Source organism: Numenius arquata, chromosome 25 (assembly GCF_964106895.1).
Source record: "Numenius arquata chromosome 25, bNumArq3.hap1.1, whole genome shotgun sequence".
Classification (NCBI taxonomy): domain Eukaryota; kingdom Metazoa; phylum Chordata; class Aves; order Charadriiformes; family Scolopacidae; genus Numenius; species Numenius arquata.
In genome coordinates this window covers 3573650-3600043 of record NC_133600.1, presented here as the reverse complement: position 1 = coordinate 3600043, position 26394 = coordinate 3573650, and the positions used below count along the sequence as shown (strand labels likewise).

The following is a 26394-nucleotide window of genomic DNA, read 5'->3' as shown; positions in this document are numbered from 1 at the left end:
GTGGGGGTGAAGTAGAGAAAGCACCTTTGTGCTGTGGATCAGCAGAGACCTCCGTTGTTCCCAAACTGGTTTTCAGCTGGAGCTGGGAGACAAGAACGGCAGCAGTAGGGGTGTAACGAGTCTGCAGGAGAGAGGAAGGAACAACCCCTGGAAAAGCCTCCCTTTTCCATGGCTTTCCAAGCAGCTCATGGTGTGTGCATGGGAATGAGGCACCTTGAGCACACACAGGCCAACTGTGCAGGGAAAGGACAGGAGAGGAAGCAGATGTTGAGATGACAGATGAAGAAAGGGGGCAGGATGGCAGCTATGGCCAATGCAGGGCTGTCCTTACTGGGACATCTCGTACCCAGGATGAAGGGAGCTCCCCGAACCCTGCTCCATCTTTCACCCACACAGGTGTGTTTGCTCTTGCACACACGGGTGTGTCTTTTGCATCCCAGCACATGTGAAGCTGCTGCACACACAAGTGCTCTGGGGTCAGGGACTCAGGTGGTCCTTGTTGGTGTTCATTAGCTCTGATCTAACTGGGTAATCTTTGCTGGTCCCAGCTTCCACCTGTGTCACCAGGGTTAGAGCTGACCAAATGCTTTCCCTTTCCTCTGCAAGTCCTTTCTAACCTGAACATTTGTCTTGTCTTCTCTCCACTTACTGCTTTCCTGGACAGCAAGCCAGACAGGTAAGAGCACCAGATTTGCCGTTTGCTTAGGTTCTGTCTTGCTGGGCTGGCTGTGTGTTAGGCGGTGCTTACTCTCTGTGGTGACGGGGCTTTGGTGTTCCTACCGTTAGATCTGTGTCAGACCGGCACGGGACCGTGTTTGAGTCGGGGCAGATAAAGCAAAGAAAGCCCAGCTTTCTCCAGCTTGGCCATTCCTAAATATAATGGCCCTTTCTCAAGCTGAGCAGCAGTGGCAGTAAACGGCTCATAAAATGTTGGGTTAATGGAGCAGAGAAACACCCATTTGTGTTGCAGTCAGAGGTGAACGCGGGTTTTCTCTGTGTCTGACTGCTCCATACAGGCTGTTCCCGAGCCACTGCTATACTGGGAGCAGCATCTCACCAGCTGAGCTGGCCTTGCCACGCTGCAAAAGCTATTCTTGCCCCATCAGCCAGGGACTTCTACCAGAGTTCTTTTTTGACTGCAAAAATGAGACTTATTTCAGACCATTTCCAAGGCTGGGAGAGCTTTCACTGGAAGTAACTGATGGGTTTAGCCAATGAACTATTAACAGCACTTTCAGAACTGTGGCAAAAATAAACTACTCCCAAACTGCAAAGTGGTGCGATTCCAAAATGCTGCCCCATGCAGTGCTGGCAGGGCTCGTGCCACTTCTTCTAGCTATTAATGACATTAAGAGACAGCTAAAAATGTACTGAATAACGTCCTCTCTGCCTAAGTAATTGCCGTTATTGCTGCAGGCTTATTATTGGAGGCTTCTGTGCAACCCGAGCAGGGCAGGCGAGGAGCTCTACAGCCATCTCGCTAGAAGGGCTAGGACAATATTTGCAGTCCTCGGGGTGTGGGTACACCTTCTCTGCCTGCTGGAGAAGTTCTGCTCCCAGTCACTGTTCCCTTGCCAGAGGTTATCACATCTTCAGATCAGCACTGGGCTTTGCTTCCAAATTCTTTTCAAGGAGAATGAGCCAGGTCAGCAAAGACTTTTCAACTGCCTCAGCTAACCTACCCCATTCTGAGCAAAATATATTAGGAAGCACTGACATGTGCGACTCAGCTGGCAGGTTGGAGCGGGCTTCAGCTTCTGGCAAGGAGGTGAGACAGATCTCAGCAGGCACAGCTGTGATGGGAGAGGATGTGTCTACAATGCTTTCTGAACCCAGATTTTTAGGGTTCTGCAGATCAAAAAAGGTGGAAAACCACTGCTCTGACTTCTCTGTCTGCAGCCAGGCACCGAGAGCTCCTCAACAAGCCAACAGAGCAATATCGGTACTTTATGTCCAAGGTCACGGCCAGGAGATTCTGTACTTTTCCAAACGATTATGTTGGCTCTGGTGCTTTCAGACTGAAAATGGCTTGGCCAGAATTGGAAGGTTTCTGCTCTCGGAGCTCTGCGGAGTTCAGTGGAGGTTTGTGTGTGCAGGGAGGCTGAGGTGGGAGCTCGCAGCACCTCAGCGGTTCTTTGCTGCCCGTCTGCCCTTCTGCTGCGAGAAGGGGGAACTTCCAGACTTGTCTGAAAGCTGCTGAGGGGCTTGTAAACCCATCAAACACAGCACTGACAAAACCTTCCGAACCCCATCCCTTTTCTGATGCATTTTGTGTAACTTACATCCTTGGCTGCATCTCGCCCTGATTTCGGTGGGAGCTCTACTCGGGTCTGAACATGGTCTGAGGAGCTGAAAAGGCTAAAAGGCCCATAAGCTAAGGTGCTTTGTCTTTTTGTGTTTTTTGTTTTGTTTCTTTTTTTTTTTCTTTTTTTTGTTTTCTTTTTTTAAAGCAAACGGAAAGATTCAGAGCCACGGACAAAATGCCTCCTGAATAACGCTGAAATCACCCCTCACCACCCTAAGGACCCCGTGGAAATGAGGCGCATCAACTTCCAAACTCCAGGTAACCGGCTGCAAACCAGCCTTTCTCACCGGGAAGGCAGGAGCCTCGGAGCAACTGCCCTTTCCTCAGCCCCTCCCTGCCTGCGTGAAGGTTACTGTGGTCTTTGAGACCTTGAGGATGCGGCCAAGGAACCTCCAGGCGTGTCTACACTAAGCGTTACTGCTGAAATAAACCTTTGCTGGGACCCTCGAGGGCCTGGCACAGGCTGTATCCAACACCAGCAAGGCAGGAAGAGGGGCTTTCCTGGGTAAACTGGTACATTCTGGGCTAAGTTTGCAGCTGCAAAGTGCCGTGGCCGTGCCAAGCTTGCCAGACCCCCAGTGCCACCGTGCCTCGCACTGGGAGGTCCCCAGGGGCGGTGGGGATGAAGCGTGGCGGCTGCCTAGCACACCCTGCTCCGGCCACATCTGTAACCGGTGCTTTCTGCCTACATCCCAAAACGCTCCACTTGGGAGCCGGGCCTGTCCCATGGATTGTGGCGAGAGAGAAAGGCAGCCGGTTGCTTCGCGCAGACGAGGCGGCGTCTCCTCGCTCGGTGCAGACACCATCGCTGCGAGCAGCCGCCCAGCTGGCGTGTGACGGCACCTGGCTGCCGGGCGGAGAGGCTCCACGCACCCTCCTTTCTGTACACGTGTGTCCCCATGTACATGCATGTCTCAGCTGCCTGCATGGCACCTCCGCGAGCCACCGCCGACACGGCCCGGCCTGGGCATGTCCTCACCCAGAACAGACACTTGGCGATGCTGATCGGCACCCGCGCACGGGTACACACCTCCGAGGTCCTGGCGCTTGAGGATTTGGAAGGGAATTTATTGTGCTTTTTTTTTGGGGGGGGGGGCTGGCTGTTGTTTTCAGTTTGTTTGTATTTTTTTGCTGTTTTGTGCTTGTTAGTAATGTTTCTGCAGCTCCTGTGTCCCCTTCTCATCCCAGTCCTGTCCTTAGCGTTGTCTGAGTTTTCTTAGGGTGAGGTTGGCAAGTCAGTAGGAAACCAGAGAGCGGGGGTCTCGGGGGGGGGAAGCACAAAGGCAGCACCGAGCTGAGGGTTTCACATCAGAAAGAGTTAGGAACAACCCCTTGGTATCAGCCCAAGCTTAGGAACGATCGAGTCTCAGCTGAGGAACGGAAGCGGGTTCAATCCAGCATGTGGGGACTGAACGCAGGGCAGGTCAGCAGCAGTCAGGTCTCTAAATCAAGGTGGTGCTCTTGCAGGAGAGTCTGAAGGTGTTTGAGATCTTTTGAGTGTCCCCGCTGCAGCTCAGCACCAGTTTGCATTTGTCTGGGCCCAGTGTTACATACTGGGTACAAACAGGAGCTCCCTTTGGGAGTGTCCAGGTTGGTTTCTGGGTGCTCCAGGTGGTGGTGTGAGACCCAAGAACAAGAGCTGCGCTTCCCCATGTGAGACCTGTGCTGAGATAAAAATAAAGACAAAATGTGGTGGCCATCAGCGTAGCCTGGGCGCTAAGGAGCAGCTGGGGGTGCTGTTCCACATCCTTCCCTCTCTGGGTGTTTGTCCCTGTCCCCCCAGGAGAGCAGAGCCAGCTGAGGGCAATTCCGAGCTTCAGTTAACGTGGGTGATAGATGAGTGAGTCTGTCTCCGTTGTCCCTGCTCTTTGGGTCATGCTGTACCTCTGAAATCTTGCTCTAAGAGGCTTGTAAAAGGTACCCAAGACATGCAAACCTGCCATTAAGGCTCTGCTCAGCAAAGGTCTGAACATCTCAGAAGACTGCCCAGATTTGTCCTGTCTAGAAGGATGTAGAAAACATCTACGTGTAGAAACCATGTAGAAACCATGTAGAAGGATGCTGCCACCTTTGCCTTCTAAGTTCATCTAGCTGAGAGTTTATCTAATCTAGCTAGTTTATTCTGCCATGTAGTTCGTAAAGCGGGAAAAGGTTTTAAAGGGTTTGGGAGAGTCGGTCTCCTGCCTCCCACAGAATTTTGCAGAGAGTTGGGTGAAACTGGAAATGGGTGGAAAATCAGAGCCTGAAGCGTGTTGGTGACGGTGGAGAGATCGCGGTGCAGTTTGCAGGGGAAGACTCCATAGGTGCTGTCTGAATTAAAGCCATATGAATTAAACACGTTGTGGTTTAGAAGAGGGTCTCTAGGCTCCTCTCCAGCCAGATGACCCAGGGTCCAGCCAGCAGAGAGTTTTGATCCTGTCCCCAGGAGCAAAATAGAGGGGGGATGCGGGAATGGGAGTGTGTGTGAGCATCTCTGCAGCTCGGAGAGGGGAAGACGTAGCACATCTTAGACATCCTGTCCTAGCCTAATCAGCACAAAAAATAACTTTCTTTTCCTCTTCAGATTTATGTTGGTTTTTGGTTTTTTTTATTAGCATGAAATTTTTTAAAAAAAAGTGTATATTTTATTTATTTATTTTTTACTGTTTTCTGCAGATTCTGGTCTGAGCAGCCCTCTCAGTGACCCTGAGTTTGACTTTGAAAGTTAGTTCCTGTGTGTTTTTGTTCCTGTTGGTTTCATTTTACACCCCCCCCCCCCCATTATTATTTTTTTCTCTTCTGTCGCTTTCCTTTCCAATTCTGTTTTGTTCCTGTTATTTTAATTTTATTTTTTTTTTTTTTGCCGAATTCTCTGTATTCCTGCGGTGTTTGCCCATCTCATCCCTTTTCTGTGCCATCTGTTTGTCTGAACTGCGCTTCCAGTTTTACAGTATCAAACAACAGGCCTTTTTGCAAGACAAGGGTAGTAGCAGCAGAATAGAGCCCCCCGGTAGCAGCGTGGGACGCCGTCTGTCCTTCTGTGTCTCTTTTACTGTCTCAGGAGAAAGACCTGGCTTTCGAGGCTTCTTTTTCTCCCCGTTGTCGAAGATGTTTTTTCATTTCTGAAGCTTGGCTAAATGTCCCTTGTGCTCGTTCGCGGGCAGAGAGCGATCTTTTTGTGCAGCGGTGTGTGAGCCTCGTGTGTGTGTGTGTGTGTGCCCGTGGTTTTGTCTTCGTTGCTTCGTAACGTGGGGAAAGAGAAAACCGGAGCTGCAGCTGACGATCCCCTCGCTCTTTGGAGAGAGCCGCGCGGGCACCTTTTCATGTCAGCGGAGAAAAAGGGCCCTTTCCCATCGCTGGCAGGTGCCTGTTCCTTGGCATCGACTTGTTCCAGGAGCACAAAGACCGGCGGCTTCTCCACGGTCCTCCACACCCCCCCGGGTTTCATGCCGGGTGCCATCCAGCCGCCGCGATATTCCAAGGAGAAATGGGCTCTGGCCCATGTAGCAGATGTGAGGGTGGCGTTTCTGGCGAATTGGCTGGCGCACAGAGAATCAAGTCTTTTGTGATAAGATTAGAGAGATTCAAGTGATTGAAATGTTAGATGAGACTGGCTCTAAAAGACTTCATCCCCATTAGAAGCCAAGATCCCAGCTTTGCTGGGTGGGTTTGAGTTCTGGGGTTTTGGTTTTTTTATGCTGGGCAGGGAAGGAGATGTGAGGTTTTAGCTGACAAACGTGAAGAATCACACACAGGTGCTGCTCGTGCTCGGAGAAGATGTGAGGGCTGGGGCATTTTTCTGAACAGTTCGATGCAAATATCGGTCTCTTTGGTATTGAATACTCCTGTCGATACGGTCCCGGTCCACCTGCCACATCCCCTCAACCCCCTTATTGTGACTGAGGGGGTTTGTGGGGGTTTTCAAGCCGTGCTGGTCCTTGGCTGATCCTCAGCTCCCGGTCCCTCTGCTGCTGGAGGTCTCCCTGGTGGCAGCCCCACAGGTAGCCAGGAGGCTGCTGAGCAGAGGAACCTGCCAGCCGTTCCCCTTCATGTCTAAATAAGAGATATTGAATTAAAGCAGACAAAAGAGAAGCTGCTGACGCAGCAGCGCCGGCTGGTACCACTGGGAAGTACCACTCCTGGCTTGTTTAATGTCAAACTCCTCCTGGATCTTAATGGGAACCCCGATGCGCTTGGCATTTTGACCAGGAAAGTGTTTATCGCTGCAGAGGTTTCCGGTCTCCTTTTATTATAAAGGGCCCTAGAAATCGATCCGACAAGGAGATTTCTGTCTTTAACAGCAGCAAAACAAGGCAAGTTCCCATGTGCTCTCAGCCAGTGCCTGTTTGCAGGGGGGGTGGAGGTGGGGGCAGGATGTTTGCCAGCACAGAGACAGAGCTGGTTTTAAGGAGCCGGTCACAGAGGATTTTTCCTGGAGCTTTTATGAAGGAAACTTGTGAAATGCCTTCAAGGGGAATGTGCCTTCTCATTCCAGACTGGCACAGTGGGCCTTTCCCATGCAGCCTGCTTGCTCAGAGGGAATGACACGTGTTGCTCCATGACTTCTAAACCAAAGAGAATCTGAAGGTTTTTTTTCTTGCTTGCTCATTATTATTAGGTTTTCTAATTGTGGGTTTGGTGTTTTGTTTTTTTTTTTTTTCCTTTTAACCTATGTGTTCATCATTTGGGATTTAATTTATGGCACTGTTTCTAAGCACGCTTCAGCAAATAATCTCTAGCTTTTTGCAGCAGAGTTAGGTGTTGGCAGCCAGGTTGAGAGCTGCCTCCCAGCCTGGGGTGGGGGGGGAGAAGTCAGTGAGGGGGGGACCTGCGCAGAGCTGGAGATGGTTTATTGAGTTGCCAGAAGTTGTTCTGAGTAGGGTTTGGCTTTGCTCTGATGCTACAGCTCGAGGTATGTTTGCTACCCTCTTCAGCCCTTCCTTTCAGAGGCAGAAGGACAGACACTGAGCGAGAAGAGTGTTTATAATATTAACTTGGTTTGGTCTCTGATCTCTGGCATCTCAGCCGGTGTGGCATCTCTGCCCAGGGGGGCAGAGAGAGGACCAGTTCCTCCGAACACCCCCAGTCTGCATCCATTGCTGTGGTACTGGGACGGCAGCCACCTTCCAGTACAGGGTGGGAAGCAGAGGAGAAATCCTTCTCCAGGTACAGTGGGAACAGGACAGCAAGAGACTAACCGGGAGCTTTTCCTCCGTGAGCCGGGAGGGACTTTCTGCCCTGGTGCTCAGCAGACTAGAATGGAGCCGGCGCAGCCTCCAGAATACTTCGGGGTTATTTTTGTGGGCTTTTTTGGTCTACTCCCCCCCGTTCATTCTATTTTCAGCCAGACTTCCTTGTGCTGAAAATAGATGTGTAGATAGCTTAGGAGAAACCTGTTGGGGTGGTGGCTCAAATCCCCACTCTGTGCCGGACTCGTCCTGTCCCCAGGCCTGGGGGAGGCAGCATCTCTCCAGAAGTCACTGTAAAACTGAGGATGTCATGCTTGCTTTGCCATCTGTGTGCTGAGTTTTCAGAGTATCTGACCATGCTGCTGCCACCGCCGCTGCTTTGTCACACACCAACACCCACGGGGCTCGAAATTCTCCCTGGCTTCCATCTCTTCTCCACTCCTGTCCTCCTCATTGCGGGCACTGCCCAGGGCTTCTCGACATGCTGCTGTCCTCGCCTGTCCACTGCCGTTTGTAGCGGGATGGGCTGGCAGACGGCACGGGAAGCCTTTGGAAAACATAATCCAATGCAGATGAGCAAAGCACGGAGCGCTTTTCCACCTCGATTTGTAGCGTAGCTGTTTGAGATGATAGGATGGGAAGGATCCCTGCTCTTTCCAGAGCTCCATCCGCCCCTCTCAGAGCGGGATGTTCAGATCACACTTCAGACTGCAAACCCAGTCTGCCTTCACTGCTCAGCCCAGTTCGTGGCTGAGATGTGCCTTCAGTCTGACACAGCATGGCCCTCCCACTACCAGGACATCTCAGAGAAGAGAGAGGCTCGTTCCCTGGCAGTTCTCTCTGCCCCAATACGAGCACAGCGAAGCGTTGGTGAGAATTGCGAGGGCAGCAGGTAAAGCAGGGTCACGAGGCATCGGTCTCCCCAGCAAATAGTTTCCCATCCCTTAGGCTGCGAAGGGTCAGAGGATCTTTTGCCTCTTCATCATAAAAGGTAATGACACCCCCCCCCCAGGAGAGATACGAGGGGGTCGGTACAGCCTGCCCCACCGGTGGAGAGGGGAGGGCGAGGACAGAGCAGCGCTGGCCATCTGCAGGCTGCGCTGGAGAAGGAACATCATCCACCGGTTCCCATGCCTGGTTACGCTCTTGGAGCGGCGAAGGTTAGACCACAAGCTCAGCAAGGAGCTCACAGAGCCAAGGACAATATCCTGAAAAGCCTCTCCTGCTTCCCCCCATCTGCATTCCCTTCCCCTGCCCCACATCACCACGGTTGGCTGGATCCCTGCCCCTTCCCTTCTTTTGTGTTGGAGTTTGTTTATGATCATTGCGGGTGCTGTAACATTTGCTGCGTAGGTTCCTCTGGCAGCGTTTGCTCATTTTAAGTCCACTATTGGAATCGCTAACACGCATCTGCTCTTTGGATTTTCCTTTTTTGTTTTGCTCTGATTTACACATTGAAAATGGGGCCATCATGGGAACACTCTCATTTTACTGGATTTTTTTTTTTTATTTCCTTGATTTTTATTTTTTACTTCCAAGGACACAATTTCGAGCCCTGAATTCTTCTCTTCTAACCTCCCTACTTTCATTGCAGATCTTACATTGTAATTTTTTTTTTCTTTCCTTGTTTCTTCTTTCTTATAAAATGTGCAACGGTTGTGAATTTTAGCTGTTATTAAATGAGATTCTTTTCCTGCTGTCTTGTCTTTTAGGTATGCTCAGCCACCCACCAATCCCCGTTTCCGAGCTGGCTGAACACACAGAGCATCTCAAAGCTAATGATAACCTGAAATTGTCCCAAGAGTATGAGGTACGAGCGAGAGCGAGTGCCGTGCGTGGTTTTGGAGAGCCAGGGAATTAGGAAATTCAGACAGGGCCCTCATCCAAATAAACATAGCTTCATTTTAAGGATCTGGTTAGTGGAAATAGAAAAAGCTATTTATGTATTGAAAATTCCGTACTCGCTCAGTGCTTTGCTGGGTTCCTTTTTTATGATCTAGAACTGAAGAGGCTTGGTCCGTGAGCTGTTCCTGTCCAAAGAGTGGGCACCTCGGGCAGGGTCTGAGCTCCCTTGGTGAAGGGGCTGTATTTCTGGAAGGTGGAAGGTGACCCCTCCCAAACCGACGGGATGGGGGTTGTCCTTGGGGTGTCTGTGTCCTGCTGCTGAGCATGGAGAGGACCAAGCCAAGGAATGCCGAGGCCAGGTTTAGATAGCTGAAGTTAGGTGAGATGAGCAGTGAGTCCTCCCCAGCTGATGTGATCAGCAGCCGCGGGGCTAAGGCTGAGAACACAGGATGATTTGTACCTTCCTTGTCTTGTCTAGGGGGGTTGTGCTCATTTTTTTCTCCTTCCTGCTGATGTTTGGTGACTCAAATGGGCTCCTGCAGGCGACCAGCTGTGGCTGCTGGACTTGCATTTCAAATGACGATCCCAGACTGTAAAATTCCCACCTTGTCAGGGCTGACGGGTCAGGGGAAGCTGAGGAGGGAAGATGAAGAGCATCGTAGCCCCCACGTTAGCACTGCCGCTACGTGGCACGGCGTCCTTGTCACCAGACGGGGAAGGGCTGTGTGTTGCTCCTGTCCAACTCAAACGATGTTGTGGCTCCATCAGCACTGGTTAAATCCCAGTGCCGGGACCGTCGGTATGCGGGCTGCTTTCACTGCGAATTGGACATACGACTGCATTTTTGTTGTTATTGTTCAAAGACATAAAATGCCCCGATATTTTTAGACCGATAACTAGTCTAGACCACCTAGTTGTGCTTGCAGGCAGAGAGCGAGGGGGTGTTTCCTGAACAAAGGACTGGTTCTGGGATGCTTTCTCCCCCGTCTGCCTTGCAGCCATCGCCAGGAGGGAAGCATCTCTGTACTCGCAGCTCCGCATCCTCGGAGGGGAGGCTGCGCGGGGGAGAAGGCACGTTTGCTCTGCCGGGGTCTTTCACCCCACGTTGGGGTGCGGGGAGGGTGGGGGGGGGGGAGCAGCAGCCTGTTAATATGTTCAATCCAGATTTCAAAGAGTGATTTGCATAATGCAATATCCCAAGTGCCCTGGCTTCGTTCCAGCCCAACCTCCTCTAGTGGGAGAGCCAGAGCTAAACAAACATCGCTAATGAAATGAATGCGAGGCGAGATTAGAGGGATAGAGAGCAAACAGACACATTACAACAGTATAAATACCCATTAGTTAGAAACGCTCCGCGGTGAGAGTGCAAGAGGACGTTTGTGACGGTGGTTTTGTACCGGCCTTGCCGCGACCACCGGGGCCGAGCTGTGCCCGGGGAGCCCTGGGGTCGGTGCAGGCAGGGGAGGGCAGCGGGAGCCCGGCAAGGACCGACCTCTGCCAGCCCAAGGGGACAAATCCCGGCAGGCATCTGTGGGCTCCCGTCCCCACCAGGCAGGAGCGGGGAGAGGGAGAGCGAGCAGCAAGAAACACAGCTCGGCACGCTCCTGCCAAGCCTCCAATTGAGGCAAACCCCTAGGGTTCTGCAAAATGATGAAGGAATTAAGCCCTTGTTTTATTTAATTCTCTGGCTGAGGATTTAGAGGTAAACGTAATTAACCTAATTTCCATATCTGGGACAGCTGGACTTCAGGAAAAAAAAAAAAACAACCACCAAACCTGGCATAAATCACCAGGAGAGGCAGAGAGGATTTTTCTCTCCAGTGCCTTTCGTTGTTTACTGCTTCATCCCTTCTAGGAAAAAGACGTGTTGATTCAGTTTCTTCAGGCCAGGTCCTTACCCCTTCTCTGTCCGGGGAAACCCTCTCATCCCACCCTGCCGAGCAGGCAGCTGCCTGCCCCTGCCAGCCTCCCAGGGTGCTTTCCCTCCCCTCTGCACCGGGAGACTTTCGGCACTGAGGCTTTGTGATCCCAAATAATGCCGTCTGTGCTGTCTCTGCTCCTCATGGAGCAGCCCCGTCCCCTCCTGTTGCCCACGACACCGAGGGTTTTCCCTGATGTTTCATATCCCACTTGCACACCTGGTTATAAACCTTGTCCTAGTTTAAATATCTTCTTCCCCAGGTATTAGCACTCACCAAGACACTGGTATATTTATGCTCTCTTAATCATTGTTTAGTTTAACCATGCACAGATTTAGCCTCTTCATCATTTCATAAATACATCCTGATGTGATTGTTCCTGTTCCCTCCCAATTGCCGGCCGTTAATCAGTGTCGGTGCCGCAGGGCTGTAACTAATCCCGTGCAGCCTCGGCAGAAGCACAACCCAAGGCCTCTCTATTGCAGCCTGAAACTGCACTGATGCTTTTGTCACCGGGTTGCACTGCATCGTGCCAGAGGGGGAATTATCTCGGGTGCCTCTCTGGGTGTACTGGGGGAGATGGGATGTGAACACCCTGCGCCACCAGGCTGGGGCTTTCCCACTCCAAAGATCAGTTCTTGAGGGTGAATGCTGTGTCCCTCAGCTAGATCTTCAGAGCCACCATCTGTCCCGTGCAGAACAAGGTATTCGGAGCTTGATTTGCTGCTTTTCTCCTCTCTGACTCTTCTGTTTTCTTTCCCAATCCCTCCAGTCCATTGACCCTGGCCAGCAGTTCACCTGGGAGCACTCCAACCTCGAAGTGAACAAGCCCAAAAACCGTTACGCGAACGTGATTGCCTACGACCACTCGCGCGTCATCCTGCTGCCCATCGAAGGTACTGTGGCATCCCTGCTCCTGGGTGTTAGGCTGAAACTGCTGCAGGGAAACATCCTGCACCCACTCTTCCCCCTTTCCTCTTACCCTCTATTGATATTCTTCTCTTAGCGTCTCCCTGGGAGTTTAGCAGGCAGGAGATACCTCTGTAAACCAGGCATTTGTTAAATTCTGGTGACTGACATATTCCCTGGAGCTGCAATCTCTCATTTCAAGGGCTGGTTTATCAAGAAACTGTCTTTCCTTTACTTGGAGATCCCTGCTCGTTACGTTTCTGACTAAAGGGGAAGAATTCAGACCACATCGCGCTTCAGAGAGAGCGGGGACGGGGACGGGGGTGGCAGGGAACGTGGAGTGTATCCGTACGGCGGATGAACGAGAAGTAAGCACGGGGCTAATTGTACGAACGTGAGTGCCAGCAACGTAGCAGAGATGTGGCTGCTGAGTTGTACAGACATAAAGATCACTTGATATGCAGCTCCTGCTGCCGTCCTGGCCCCTAAAAGGCTGAGAATAAGAAGGGGTTAGTGTTAGCCTGGCAGGTCATAAATTGTTTCTTGAGCTTCTTACGCGAGTGATGGTGCAGGCAGAAAATTTACATTAAATTTCACGACTCGTGGCTCTTGCCAGAGTTGCTCTGGTGCAGGCTCGGGTAAGAGGGGCTTTTGGTGGAGAGGAGATGGAGTTTAACAGGGCACCTGCCCTGGTCGCTGCTGCTGAGATGACATTCGAGTTTCCTCGGCTCGGGTTGCGTGTGGCTGTGCTGCACAGATAAAGCATTTAAGGCCAATCTTGTGTTGCCAAGAGCTGATCATCTGAGCAGAGAGGATATGGGATGTCCTAATAACCCCCTGGTGAATGTAAAGGTTAATTCAGGGGCCTTCGTGACAAGGGAATTGCTAGAATAATCTCCCTCTGCTGAGGTGACTGTGAGGGACACGGGAAGAGCTGTTCTGAGGTAACAACAGATCACGGTGATTTGCCAAAAAGCTGCTCAAATCTGGATCGGTCTCGTCTGCCATTAGAGGATTTTAAACATTCCTCATTGTGAAGATGACTGTGTTCTGGCTTGTTTTTCTTCCGAGATTAATATTGGATGAGCCAAGGAAAGCAAAGTCTTTTAAAAGTTGCCTTGTCATTCAAGGGAGGAGAGACGAGCACAAGTGTGGAAATGAAGGACACTTTGGGCTGGTCTCGGCTCTTGGGAAGAAGGAGCAGGAGGATGGATGCAGGCAGCCGTCCTGCCTCTGCCCAGGTGGCATCGTCAGGGACCGATGGGGCAAGTACCATGGGCCAAGGTTTAATTTTCAAGCATCTGAGAGGTTCTGACACGTCTTGGCTGGTGTGGTCCTTCCTACCAGGCAGTATTTTATACTGAGGGCTGGAAGATGAAAGGAGTTGGAGGAATTAGTTGTTGCTTTCTCTTTGTTTTAAATCTGGATTTGTCAAGGCTGCAGGTTGTCGCCGTCTGCTTGGTCAGGAAGAAGTAGTGGCTTTAATTCTGTGACTTCTCTGTAACTGGGCCTGTCACACAGCGAAACATTGCGGGAGCTCACGGCCACCATTTTAAATTACAGAGGGGACCCGAGGGGGGCCGGAGAGGAGATTAATTCCGGAAGCTCAGCCTTGATCGCGTTCCTGCTGCTGCTGCACAGCCGCCTTCCCTCCTGAAATTTCAGTTTGGGAAGGAAAGGGGGGCAGGGAACCCTCCAGAAATTTAATCAAAAGCCATTTCTACCAGCAGCTGAAATTACCGAGTACCCTTGAGGACTGGCAGGCAATTCAGCGTGGATTGCGCCTCGCCAACAGGAGCGGCGATGTCTGTTGCTACGGCAGGATGAGGACTAGCAACCCAATTTCATATTGGGACTGCTCCCCAGCCTTGGCTCCCCCTCGAGACACGAGTTAAGCGTTCTGTACCGAGTTAATCATAGGTTAGCACAAACCTGCCAACCTTGCCAGCCGCTCTGCTGTAATTAGGAACGGGCCGGATCGCCAAACAGCGTGGCTCCTCCGTGCCAATCTCGGAGCTCTCTAAAGCTCAACCTGAACATCGGCGCTTGCCAGTGTCCATTTTAACTTCAGAGCAGTTTTCTCCCGCCGCGTCCCAATCACCCTCTTCACGCTGGCAGAACCTCCTGCCATTCACATCAAACCCCTCAAGCAAGGACAGAGGCGAAGCAGCTGTAACTCAATAGCCTGTAACTCATGCGAAGAGGAAAAAAAAAAAAAAAATCCCCACTCCTAAAAATGACAGCGGACAATTTAAAGCAAGTCAAAAGCTGTAATTTCAAAGCCTTTACTGGCTGAATCAAGCCTGGTTTCATCCCTTGCTCTGTCCAGCTGTAGCTCCCTGCCTGGGATGAGACTGTGCATCCACCAGGTGCGTTTGCTGCCCGGACTCTGGGTGATCTGGGACAAGGACTTGGTCGTGTCCTGTTTGAGACCAGTGACGCAAGAGCCCTAGGCCAGGACTTCTGCTCCTATTAGCAACGCTAGTAAGAAGACCGTGATTTCAAGGCTTGATGTTGTCTCTTTAATATCTTTTGCAAGAAGTTATTTGTCTCCCTGCAATGCAGACCTTTGAGGCAGGAGCTTTAGCTGGGAAGAACTTGCAAAGAGCCTGTTACTCCCAGCTGTGATTCTAACCCACAGACCATGAAGGCTCTGCTGGTTTTGCAGGAGAATTCTCTCTAACGACGTTCCTGCAAACATCTCCTCGTGCTTCCAACTATATCAAGTCCCGCTCCACCCACTAACTGGCTTTTTCTGATTTAATACAGGAATTGTGGGCAGCGATTACATCAATGCCAACTACATCGATGGCTACCGGAAGCAGAATGCCTACATTGCCACGCAGGGGCCTCTGCCAGAGACCTTCGGAGACTTCTGGAGGATGGTGTGGGAGCAGCGTTCAGCTACTATTGTTATGATGACTAAACTGGAGGAGAAATCACGGGTAAGACACATGAGAGGGATGACTAGTTAGTCATAATCCCGGGGGATTGGAGGGTAGGGTTGGGGAACAGCAAATCCCTTTGATCTGCAGCCCACCTCGCTGTCAGTGGGGGATTTCTGCCTGCTTTGCCAGCACCCTGAAAGTTCAGTGATTCAGTGCTTTTAAAAACACAAACCATTCACCCTGGAAAGCTGCAGCCTCCTTTGCAGCTCCAAGAGAAGAGGATGCTCAATCCCTTCGCATGCTTTGTAGGTCTGTCTCGGAGTTAATCATGTGGCAAGTTTCACATTCAGTTCTCTTGTTTAACAAGCCCCAGTACATTCCCTCTAATCTTCAGGATCATTCCAGTCTATTGTCTAGATGATTGATGCGGTGCATCAAAGCCTGTGCTTAGTCAGGAGGAGCTTTTCATGCGGGGTCTGTCCCTGTCGTGGTTCTCTGGAAAGATATTTCTTGCACCTTCCCTCCCCTTTGTGACCTGGCCAGCTTCACCTGTAATGTCAGGGCAGAGCTTCCCCTGCCAGCACAGGGTTTGTTCCAGTGGTTTCCAATCCCTCCTGTCTTCCAGATAAAGTGTGACCAGTACTGGCCAGGCCGAGGTACCGACACCTATGGAATGATTCAAGTGACGTTACTTGATACCATTGAATTGGCCACATTCTGCGTTCGAACGTTCTCCCTCCATAAGGTGAGCTTTATCCCGCTCGGGTTTTTTTTTCCTGGAGCTGGGCTACAGTGCGCTCTCCTTACGCAGCACAGGGTACGGCAGCGGGCTGGTACCTCACCTTGCTCCTGGTGCTGGTACCTCACCTTGCTCCTGGTGCTGGTACCTCACCTTGCTCCTGGTGCTCGTCTATCTTTGCAGAATGGTTCCAGTGAGAAGCGGGAGGTCCGCCAGTTCCAGTTCACGGCGTGGCCTGACCACGGCGTACCCGAGTATCCCACCCCGTTCCTGGCTTTCCTGAGACGGGTGAAAACCTGCAACCCCCCTGACGCTGGTCCCATTGTGGTGCACTGCAGGTACTGATTTCCTTCACTTAATTCTCGCACGGGGCCATTCCAAGGGAGGCAGAAGCTCGGTAGGATGTTGAGTTGCACCAGGGAGACACGTACGGTCTCCCAGCGAGCACCCAGCAGAGAAGAGCTGTGCTGTAAAGTGGATTCCCGGCCGGCATCTGAGGAGGATACTTGGGGTTTCCGTTGGGCGCAGAATTTCCTGAGATGAATGGTTTAGTTTGCACCAACTCAGATGTTGTTAGGAACGGGAAGCGCCCCGTGCTCTCCCGGTGTCTGGTTCTGCGTGTAGGGGCTGTTTCTTGTCACAGCGGGAAGGAAGAAGATGGAGTGTGACCCGAGAAGCTGCTCGGTGTTGCTGCATGGGGTGTTCGGGAGGCAGCGCTGCCTCAGCTGTCACAGGCAGAGCTGACAGCGATTGAAAGGGGGGGGTTTGAGTGCTGCAGCCGTTCTGATAATGACGAACTGAAGGCCCCTATGGGCAGGCAGCGTTCCCTAATTCAATTTACAACCCAACGAGGAACGCTTGCAGCCTCAACTTCGATAAATCCCTGTGTTCCTCAAGAGTGTGTGGAGGAGCCTGCAGGTTACTCGGCTCTGAGGAAAGACATCTGAATTTTAGAGGCTGCTGGGGGAAGCTAATCCTGCCTCTCCTAGAGGATGCCATTTAAACAGTCTTTGTAAGTGGGCAACTTATCACTAACCTTGCAGATGGCAATTATCGTGCACCTCTCAGAAAATGAATAAAGAGAGCTGTCAGCTCACGACGTGCAGGAACCAGCTCCCAGATCAGCTGCTAAATTCGTGCCAAAGCTCCAGTCACCTGCTTGGTTCAGGTGTGAGGCAGTCTAATTAACAGAGATCAAGGGGGCTTTGTGAAAAAAGGGACTGCACTGGAATAGTAAAAGGAAACCCTTTATTAGCAGCAGCAAACGCACGGACCCACAGAGCCCTGCTGATTCACAAATGCCATTACACACAAGTTTGATGTTACCTCGATGCGCAAAAACATTTAGGAAAAGAGGTGACGCATGTTATTCATTACAACATCAGTAGTTTCTCAGCTGCTGAAAGATCTGAGTGATTAAATGTGCTTTTTAAGCCCTTAGATGGTGCCAGCCTTTTGTTCAAGCCTAGAGCCCCCCTACCTAGAATTGTCATAATTGTGCGTCTGCCAGGAGAGCGCTCGCCCTGGGGATGTCATTGATGACGAGGCAGGAGAAAGGGGGCAGATCAGTACGGAGGGGCAAAAGGCACGTCACCGGAGGCACCTTTTCATCTTCTGTCCTGTCCTCGGGTGACATAAGCCCAAACTTGGTTGGGGAAGCTTCTGCTAAACCGAGCTGAGACTCGACACAAACCTCTGCACGTTGCGGACTCTTTGGGTCTGAGCCCCTGTACTTCTGCGTACAGATGAAGATCTGCTGAAGATGAGGGTTTGGCAGCACTGGCCCAGGTGGGGCTCAGATAGACACCTCTGTAGTTCCAGTGCGGGCTTTACCGGGCCCAGTGCAGCACTGGGCTCACGCACCAGTGACTTTATAGTGCCACTGTCCCCAACCCTCCAGCACGGTCAAGAGCAGCACACTGAGGGGAGTGGGCAGTAGCACTCGCCAGCACCAGTTCCATTAGGCAAATTCCTTTAATAAAATAAAATTTCTGAAGCGGCTGGATTTGTGAAACCCACGCAGTTGGGTGGTTTGCCAGGAATCCCTTTGCCTGGGTCCATCAGTAGCCGCGTTCACGAGGCTTTGGTTCCTTCCCAGTGACTGAGTGAGTGCGTTTGTTGTTTACTCTCTGCCTTGTGCATCTGCTTCTACCCTGTGTCTGCTGCTGCTGTTTGTGCCAGTGGAAACATCCTCGTGCGTGGGTGGCCTTTTGGAATATCTTTCTGCAGTGGCAGAATAGTCCAACGCTTTATTGCTGCTTTTTTTTTTTTTCCCCCCCCTTTTCTCTCCAGTGCGGGCGTTGGACGGACCGGCTGCTTCATTGTGATCGACGCCATGCTGGAGAGGATAAAACACGAGAAGACGGTGGACATTTATGGGCACGTCACCCTCATGAGGTCACAACGCAACTACATGGTACAGACAGAAGACCAGTACAGCTTTATCCACGATGCCTTGCTGGAGGCTGTTGCTTGCGGCAACACAGAGGTCCCAGCGCGGAATCTCTACACCTACATCCAGAAACTGGCACAGATCGAAGTCGGGGAGCACGTGACGGGCATGGAGCTGGAGTTCAAGGTACTGGGAGATGCTTGAATGGGGCCAGCAGGTGCTGGGGAAGGCTCTGTATTCCTCGCAGAGCTTTGTTCTGCTGGCATTCGTTCGTGGCAGGGAGCCTTTATACGGCTGATGGGAGCTTTTTGCTTCCATGTTAGAGAAGTAATTACTTTTCTGACTTAGGCTACCACAGTTCCCAGGGGAGAGAACTACCTGCCACTGCAGGAGGCTTGTCTGGTCATTTCAAATCCAGATTGAATTTGTTCACTCTTTAGATTGGGTTTTTAAGCTGCTTTTTTTCTTTTCTTTTCTTTTTTTTTTTTTTTTTTCCCTTTTAAAGTTTTGCTGGGGGAATGGTCTCACGCTAGTCCCTACCCCCAAAAAAAAAGGAGGGCACACAAGGCAGAACAATTGGAACAGGTTGCCCAGGGAAGTTGTGGCTGCCCCATCCCTGGAAGTGTTTAAGGCCAGGCTGGATGGGGCTTTGAGCAACCTGCTCTAGTGGAGGTGTCCCTGCCCATGGCAGGGGGTTGGAACTCGATGATCTTTAAGGTCCCTTCCAACTCTATAACCATTCTGTGATTCTTATGTGGTGGAACACAGAGGGCAAGTTAAGTGGACTGCCACAGGGCTCAAGGAAAAAAAATGGCTTAAAAATGGTTGTGCCTCTGCTTTTGCCTTCAGCGACTTGCCAACTCCAAAGCCCACACCTCCAGGTTCATCAGCGCCAACCTCCCATGCAACAAATTCAAGAACCGCCTCGTCAACATCATGCCATACGAGACCACGCGGGTCTGCCTTCAGCCCATCAGAGGAGTGGAGGGCTCAGACTACATCAATGCCAGCTTCATCGATGGCTACAGGTAAACAGCACCTCGTGCCCCACTCGGGGGGTTCTCTGTGTGTGAGTCCGAGGAGACAGAAGTACAAGGGATGGATTAGGTCTTATCACAAGAATTCTGTTGTTTTGGCCCACCACCTCTCCATCCTGCGCGCAGTGGGGCAGTACTGGAGGTAAATTCCCTCTTGCTGATGGCCAGCGACCCACGGGCAGATGTAAACACAGTCTTCAGATAAGCTTTATTCTCTGTGCTCTTAAAATTACTTATTCACCTAAGGCAAAGCAAACCCTTCTCCAGCTGCAGGTCCTAAACATAGAGTATCAGTGAGGGGGTGGATTTTGCCATTGGGAGGTTTCTAAAAACAGATTAGCCTTTTTATTACTTCAGTGATTTGGGGACGTCGCAATTCTGACAGCTTCCCACCGGCAATACACGCCGTGTGCTCCAGCCCCAGGAGCTGCAGCCTCCATTGGTGTGCTCAGAGCTGGACCAGCTGAAGCTGAGCCCAAACTGGGGGAAGAAAGCGACTCCATGTGCATGATTCCTCACCCCCAGATGCTTGTGCCAGTCCTGGCCCTGGCACCAGCATTTGGGCATCTCCATCCCTGGCGGTTGGATTCTTGGTGCTACTTGGGCCCAGAAAACATGGATTCTGGTACCAAGGCTCCAGCACACCACGTGCTACACCATCTTCCACATAGGGTATCGTATTAGATTAATCTGGATTTACTTTTGGAAATGGTAATTGGAGAAAGCTTCACCTTGGCTTTTTTTTTTTTTTTTTTGGACCATTAACACCAAAGACACCTCCTGCCCCTTCAGACCTTGCGCTGTTACAGTCCTTCCCCAGCGTTTCCCTTTGTTTTCCTACTCTCCAGTTTTTCCATGTGTTTCCCAAAGCTTCTGCCCAAGCAGTTCTCCGCGCACACCCCTTTGACTCCCCCGTTGTGTTTGGCTCTGTTCCAGACAGCAGAAGGCGTACATCGCTACCCAGGGGCCGCTGGCAGAGACCACTGAGGATTTCTGGCGGATGCTGTGGGAGAACAACTCCACCATCGTCGTGATGTTGACCAAGCTTCGCGAGATGGGTCGGGTAAGCGTGTGCTAAGGACAAGCCTGGGGGGCAGCTACAGTACAAGGGCTAATGGAGACCTTTCTGTCCCCTTGGCAGGAAAAGTGCCACCAGTACTGGCCAGCAGAGCGCTCTGCCCGGTACCAGTACTTCGTAGTAGATCCCATGGCTGAATACAACATGCCCCAGTACATCCTGCGAGAGTTCAAGGTCACCGATGCCAGGGTGAGTGGGTGCTGCCCAGTCTGGGCTTGGAGGATTGGAGCTGGGGCGGTTCAAACCCTGCAGTCAGGAAGGTGACCTACAGAAAACAAGGGAATTTGGCGTGTTTTGGCTCCCATAAGAAAGAGTGAGGTGTAAAATCTGTGAAAGTCTGGGATTATCATCAGTGGAGGAGAGCTTAGTCGTGCCAAGGAACAGAACACACCAACACAGATAGATTGTGCTTTAATACATCTTCTTACAGATTGAAAGTAGTTTTCTACCCTCTGCTCAGTAATCACAGTAGTGAGTCACTTTGTTAGAGATGTGCCCAGCTTTTGGTTTTACTTACGGCTTATTGGAAGTTGATGAAAGCAGAAAATAGTATCCCCCAAACAGCTAATAAAAACACAGACTGGCAAAGGATGCTCTGCACCCTGCAGGAAACGTGCTCTTCAGGCTTTAAGAGGAGCCACCGTTACTCGTAATAATACTCCAGTAATCTTAGATTCCATGTCAGATTTCTCCTCTGAAGGAATATTTCAGTACCTTCTGAAATTTGTTTAGCAAATGTAACTTAACCCTCACTCTCAGAGTAGAGTCTTTGGAGGCTGCCAGCGTTATAGAAGCTGATAACTCTATTTGCAAGGTTGGGAAGGAGGATGCCTCATCAGTCCTGCTAGAACAAGATTTATCTTCCTGTCAGCTGTAATTCTGACACCGTGGCAACTCTGTCTCGAGATTGATAGAGAGGCCGTAACCTCACCTTGAAAGTTCCTTTGCTGAAGACTCCATCTGTGCAGCCTCTGCCGCGGTGGGAGCCAGCCAGGGGTGCAGATCTCTGCCGAGAGCCAGAAACCTCAGCTGCAGCGCGAGCAGCTTCATCATTAGATAGAGAAAATACATCCATTTGCGCTTGATTATAACACCAACTTGCCTCTTTTTGTGCCCCTTAATGAACTAGCAACAAAGTGGGGGATTTTTTTTGGTTTTTGTATTTGGTATCATAAATACAAAATGTTTTAAATATTCCTGTTTTCTCCCCCAGGATGGTCAGTCACGAACTGTCCGTCAGTTCCAGTTCACTGACTGGCCAGAACAAGGCGTGCCAAAATCAGGAGAAGGTTTTATCGATTTCATCGGGCAGGTACATAAGACCAAGGAGCAGTTTGGGCAGGACGGCCCCATCTCTGTCCACTGCAGGTAGGCACGTGGAAACACCAAATTCAGCTGAGGACGCAAACGAGCAGAAGGAATTATAAAATCCTACAGCTATCTCCCTCCTTTCCCACCCCCTCTTTGCAGGCGGATTTCTTGGGGGTGTCTGGAGGTGGGGGGGTGCCAAATACTGTTGCTTCTGTGAACCGAACTCCCCCTCCCTTCAGACCTGGGCACTGCCCCCAGGGCCTCTGAGCCTTCGTATCTGGGGGCCAGGTATGAAACCCTGATACTCGGAAGGAGATGGGAACCACAGCGTTAATCCATATTTGACCTGCAGGATTGGAAGTAGTTTTTACCAGTCTTAGCCCAGTTCTGCACCTCTAACACTGCTGGGTTCTGGTTGCTGGCAGCAAGACCCCCTGGGGATGTCCCCAGGGATTGTACCTCCTTACCCCTGGGCAGCAGGGGATGACGTATTCTTCAAATTATTTAAAAAGCTTAATGTTATGTATTACTATTCATTTTCACACTGAATGCTGTTTACCACTGCTCAAAACTTTTCATTTTTTTATTTTGCTTCCTCAAACGTTTGTTTGGCTCACACACTCGGGCAGTTTTACTGTTTCTTACCTCCTGGAGGACTGACCGAGGCTCCCCAATTCTAATATCTCCATGTTCATAAGACAGACATAGCTCAACCCTGCCGCACCCTCAGCATTTAGAGAAGCTGATTTACATTTGAACATCGTAACATACAGCTTCCTTTTTTTTTTTTTTTCTCTCGTTCCCGCAGCGCTGGCGTGGGCAGGACCGGAGTGTTCATCACGTTGAGTATCGTCCTGGAGAGAATGCGTTATGAGGGTGTTGTAGATATTTTCCAGACAGTAAAGATGCTGCGAACGCAACGACCTGCCATGGTGCAGACGGAGGTAAGGGGCAGCGGGGAGCGGTACCGGGGGTGGCACAGCAGAGACCTGCCTGAGTGGCCTTTGCCTTTCCAACCACTCCCACAACCTCGGCTGAAGGTCACTCAGCAAGTCCAGGCTGCGCTGCTGATCTTACCTAAGTAATAGAAAAATAATAATAAAAAGTCCCATTGTTATAAAGTCTCTTAAAGATTTCATCCCAGTCTGCCAGCCCCGACTCTCGCCTCGTCCCCACCTCTGAGCTCGGGGGGATTCACCTGCCTCGAAACGCAGCCCCCGCGGGCTGGGAGCCAGAAGGGGTAGTGGCGGGATGAGGCACCAACAACAAAGGGATGGGATTTCCTTTCCCAGCGGTTCGCAGCTCTGAGAATAAAAGAGCCGGTTCCTGCCCAAGCAGATGCCAGCAGGAAGGCAGGGCGGGGGATCCTGGAGAGCTCTTTCAAGGCTCTGAAACTGGTTCTCTTTGCTGTTGGCAGGACGAGTACCAGTTCTGTTACCAGGCGGCTCTGGAGTATCTGGGAAGTTTTGATCACTATGCAACATAAAAAGCCATCCGTTGTGCAGACTCTACCAACCACTTAAGTCCTGGAAGGCCTCTTTTGACCCAGGAGGAGCGCTTGAACTTAACAAAACTGAATCAGAAGAAGTACCTTTTCATCCGGACAATGCATTGGGGAGCAGGGGGAAGGAGTGAAAGGAACACCCCTTCGGGAACTCCATGTTGTAACCTGGACCGTGAAGAGGCAGCTCAGGAGAATTGCTGAAGGACTGCTTTAAGTGGTGAACTGCTCTTGTTACCTCAAGTGGTGTTCGCTGTGGAGGACGTTATGGACATCATGAAACAGATCCAAAAGCTAAAACACACCTTGCGAAACGTTGCCGCTGGAGAAGGGAAGGAAACCGACTTTGGTTACATCATTAGAGTTCAGTTTATTTACTAATATAGTTGGCAGTCTTTAAAGGAAGTCACTTGCAGAATTGAAGGTGTTCTGTAACAGATAAAAAAAGGAAGTAAATCTCAACACTTGGGCAAACTTAGGGTCAGGAGTTCTTCTAGCTGGAGTCTTAATAACCTCGGTGTCAACAGTGGGATGATTCTGGGCTTACAGGCACCTTGCAAACAGCGTTCACGGAATGTCCCTGCCACGCGAGAGGTTTTATAGCTCACATTTTGAATACTTGGAACATTCCTTATTTCTTCTAATTCCAAAATTTATTTTTTAGGATATTTAAAATTCTAGAGAAAGAGAGAGAGATCCAGCCCCCAGCCCTGGCTGGTGTGGCCCCCCCTCCCCTCGCACACGCTGGGACGGGCAGAGCCAGCAGCTTCCCTGGGCTGGCTTCGCCCACTGCCGGTTCCCTTCCCCCTTTTCGGCACATCCAGCTTTCACAAAGGCATTAATTTGAGCAGTGGTGGGACCCCCCCCCCGAAAGAAAGGCAGCCCCTTTCCCATTCTCTTTGCACATTCACCCCCGCCAGCCCCCGCCGCAGGAGCATCTCTCTGAAAGGAGCCCCCAGCAGCACCCCGTAAGAAATTGATTTCCAGTAGCCACCCGCTGCCGGCTGCCAGCCCTCGCCTCCGGCCACAGCGGCTCCCGGGAATGAGGCAGATTCCCACAGGACTGTCCCGGTGCCACGTCTCAGCAGGCTCCTCGGCACAGCTACGAACACGCCCCCGCTGTATAAATAACTGGGAGAGATCGAGTAAGATGCATTCAATGGCATATACTGTGAGTGGCTTTCTTTAAAGTATCGATGTAACTGTAACAAGTGACATTACCTTTTTTTTAAATAGTGTATTTTTTCCTTTTTTTTTTTAAAAAAAAAAAAAGACAAAGAATATCAGTCAATGAATTTAAAAGAAAAAATTTGCTTATTTGTTCATATTATGTTCAAAGACAGTCTATTTTTTCACTGTAGAAATGTTACGTGTAATGGCTGTGATATATAAAAATGCAGTGCAAATTGCTACTTCTACATATTGCTTTTCTACCATTTAAAAGGTTTAACTTGCTCATGTAAGAACAAAACGTCCTTTCTGGATTTGGTTTTTGGGTTTGGTTGGTTTTTTGGTTTTTTTTTGGGGGGGTTCTTTTCTTCTAAATGGCAGACATATCAGGTGTCCCTGGCAGGGTGCGAGGGGAGCACCAGCCCCGGCCGTGGTGGCAGTGCCACCCCGCTCCCCGGCGGCGGTGCCCGCTCTTCACCGGGGCCAGGGGCGAAGGGGGAGCTGAAACACCGGTGTCTTTACGGCGGCTGAAGGCAGATTTGGGAGCCGCGGGCGCACACCGACTGTTTGTATCATGGAAGGTGTGTTGGAGGTACCGCCCCGAGGCTGTCCGTGCGCTGGGTTGGAGGTTTAATGCTCTGGCAGATGCACACGACGAGGAGTTTTCTGGCAGAGGACGGCGTGTCTGGGACGAGACGCGCTGCCCCCAACACCGCCTGCCTGGGACTTTTCCTTTGGTTTTGGTTTTATTTTATTTTTTTTTTTAACTTTTCTAGAAAAGGGGTAAATCATGGCCATCAAGTGCTACCCAGAAAACCCCACAACAATGTATTTCCTGTCTTTAACTGAAAAAAGAAAAAAAGGAGAAAAAAAAAAAAAAGAAAAAAAAAGAAACGAACGAAAAGCTTCTTCGAGATTTTACTTCTTATTTGTGTGAAAGTTGCCCAAATTTCTAAGTATGTTGCAGCAAAATCTTACTGGACGAGTTGGGGGGGGGAGGGGGGAGGTTTTTTTCTTTGTATGAGAGCAAAGTGCTGTTGCTTTCACACTGTTATTTCAAACTGAAACAGTAAGTGGTTTTCATACCACTGTGTATGTAGATATATTGACTTTGTATTAAAGGAAGATTGTCTGAAAGGCCGGGCTGCAGCGCTCTTTGTTGGTGGACATGGGCAACGAAGGGGGCGGTTGCTCCGTGAAATGCAGCGACTGCAAAACCCTTTTGCTGGCGCCCGGGGCCGGGTACCAGGTTGCTCTCCTTATGCTCCTGCTAAAAATAGGCCACCTTTACAAGCCAGACATGTGGTTGCAAAGAAACGAGCTCATTTGGAGAAGTTTTGGCCAAATCACTGCAGTGACGCGGGCAGAGGTTTGCTGGAGTTTAACTACAGCCAGGTGGGCTTGGGCACGAGCTGATGCTGGGGGGGCTGGAGCCCCTCTGCTGTGAGGACAGGCTGAGAGAGTTGGGGGGGGAAGAGAAGGCTCCAGGGAGACCTTAGAGCCCCTTCCAGTCCCTCAAGGGGCTCCAGGAAAGCTGGGGGGGAACTCTTGATGAGGGAGGGGAGCCCTAGGAGGAGGGGGAAGGGTTTGACACTGAAAGAGGGGAGATTGAGATGAGATGTGGGGAAGAACTTCTTTGCTGTGAGGGTGGTGAGAGCCTGGCCCAGGTTGCCCAGAGAAGCTGTGGCTGCCCCATCCCTGGAGGGGTTCAAGGCCAGGTTGGAGGGGGCTTGGAGCAACCTGGTCTGGTGGGAGGTGTCCCTGCCCAGGGCAGGGGGTTGGAACTCGATGATCTTTAAGGTCCCTTCCGACCTAAACTATTATGTGATTCTACGAGAAGCCGCGGGTGCATGGGTTATGCCTACCTTAAGGTTTAAAACCTTTGATGATCTCTGTTTCTCCTGACTTGTCCATGTTTCCCTCCTGTGGAGCAGATCCCATCCCCTTCCCTGTTCGGTCTGGAGCCCTGGTGGGAGGAGGCCGCCAACCCCCACTGCCCGGGATGAGGATGGCGGCTCCACACCTGCAGACAAGGGGAAAGAAAAAAAAAAAAATCTCAGTGAAGAACCCGACTGACTCAAAGCAGAAGTCAGCAAAAAAACAAAGGTCTCTGAAGGTCATGGCCACGGCAG

General features: G+C 50.9%; 1 protein-coding gene across 3 annotated transcripts in view; it reads left to right on the top strand.

Annotated features, from left to right (window-relative positions):
* Window positions 1-25396, top strand: part of PTPRS (protein tyrosine phosphatase receptor type S) — a 100305-nt gene extending 74909 nt beyond the window's left edge. For 2 of the 3 annotated variants that reach the window (XM_074163559.1, XM_074163558.1), the window contains 15 exons: window positions 665-676; window positions 2451-2563; window positions 4961-5008; window positions 9186-9283; window positions 12010-12133; window positions 14916-15091; window positions 15660-15779; window positions 15957-16111; window positions 18066-18351; window positions 19015-19193; window positions 20139-20265; window positions 20344-20469; window positions 21494-21648; window positions 22400-22535; window positions 23009-25396. In XM_074163559.1, the coding sequence (XP_074019660.1) occupies window positions 665-676; window positions 2451-2563; window positions 4961-5008; window positions 9186-9283; window positions 12010-12133; window positions 14916-15091; window positions 15660-15779; window positions 15957-16111; window positions 18066-18351; window positions 19015-19193; window positions 20139-20265; window positions 20344-20469; window positions 21494-21648; window positions 22400-22535; window positions 23009-23077 (1924 nt within the window). In that variant the 3' untranslated portion in view covers window positions 23078-25396. The remainder of the gene's footprint in view (window positions 1-664; window positions 677-2450; window positions 2564-4960; window positions 5009-9185; window positions 9284-12009; window positions 12134-14915; window positions 15092-15659; window positions 15780-15956; window positions 16112-18065; window positions 18352-19014; window positions 19194-20138; window positions 20266-20343; window positions 20470-21493; window positions 21649-22399; window positions 22536-23008) is intronic. The other variant, XM_074163560.1, reaches the window with a different exon arrangement.
* Window positions 25397-26394: the final 998 nt, after the last annotated feature.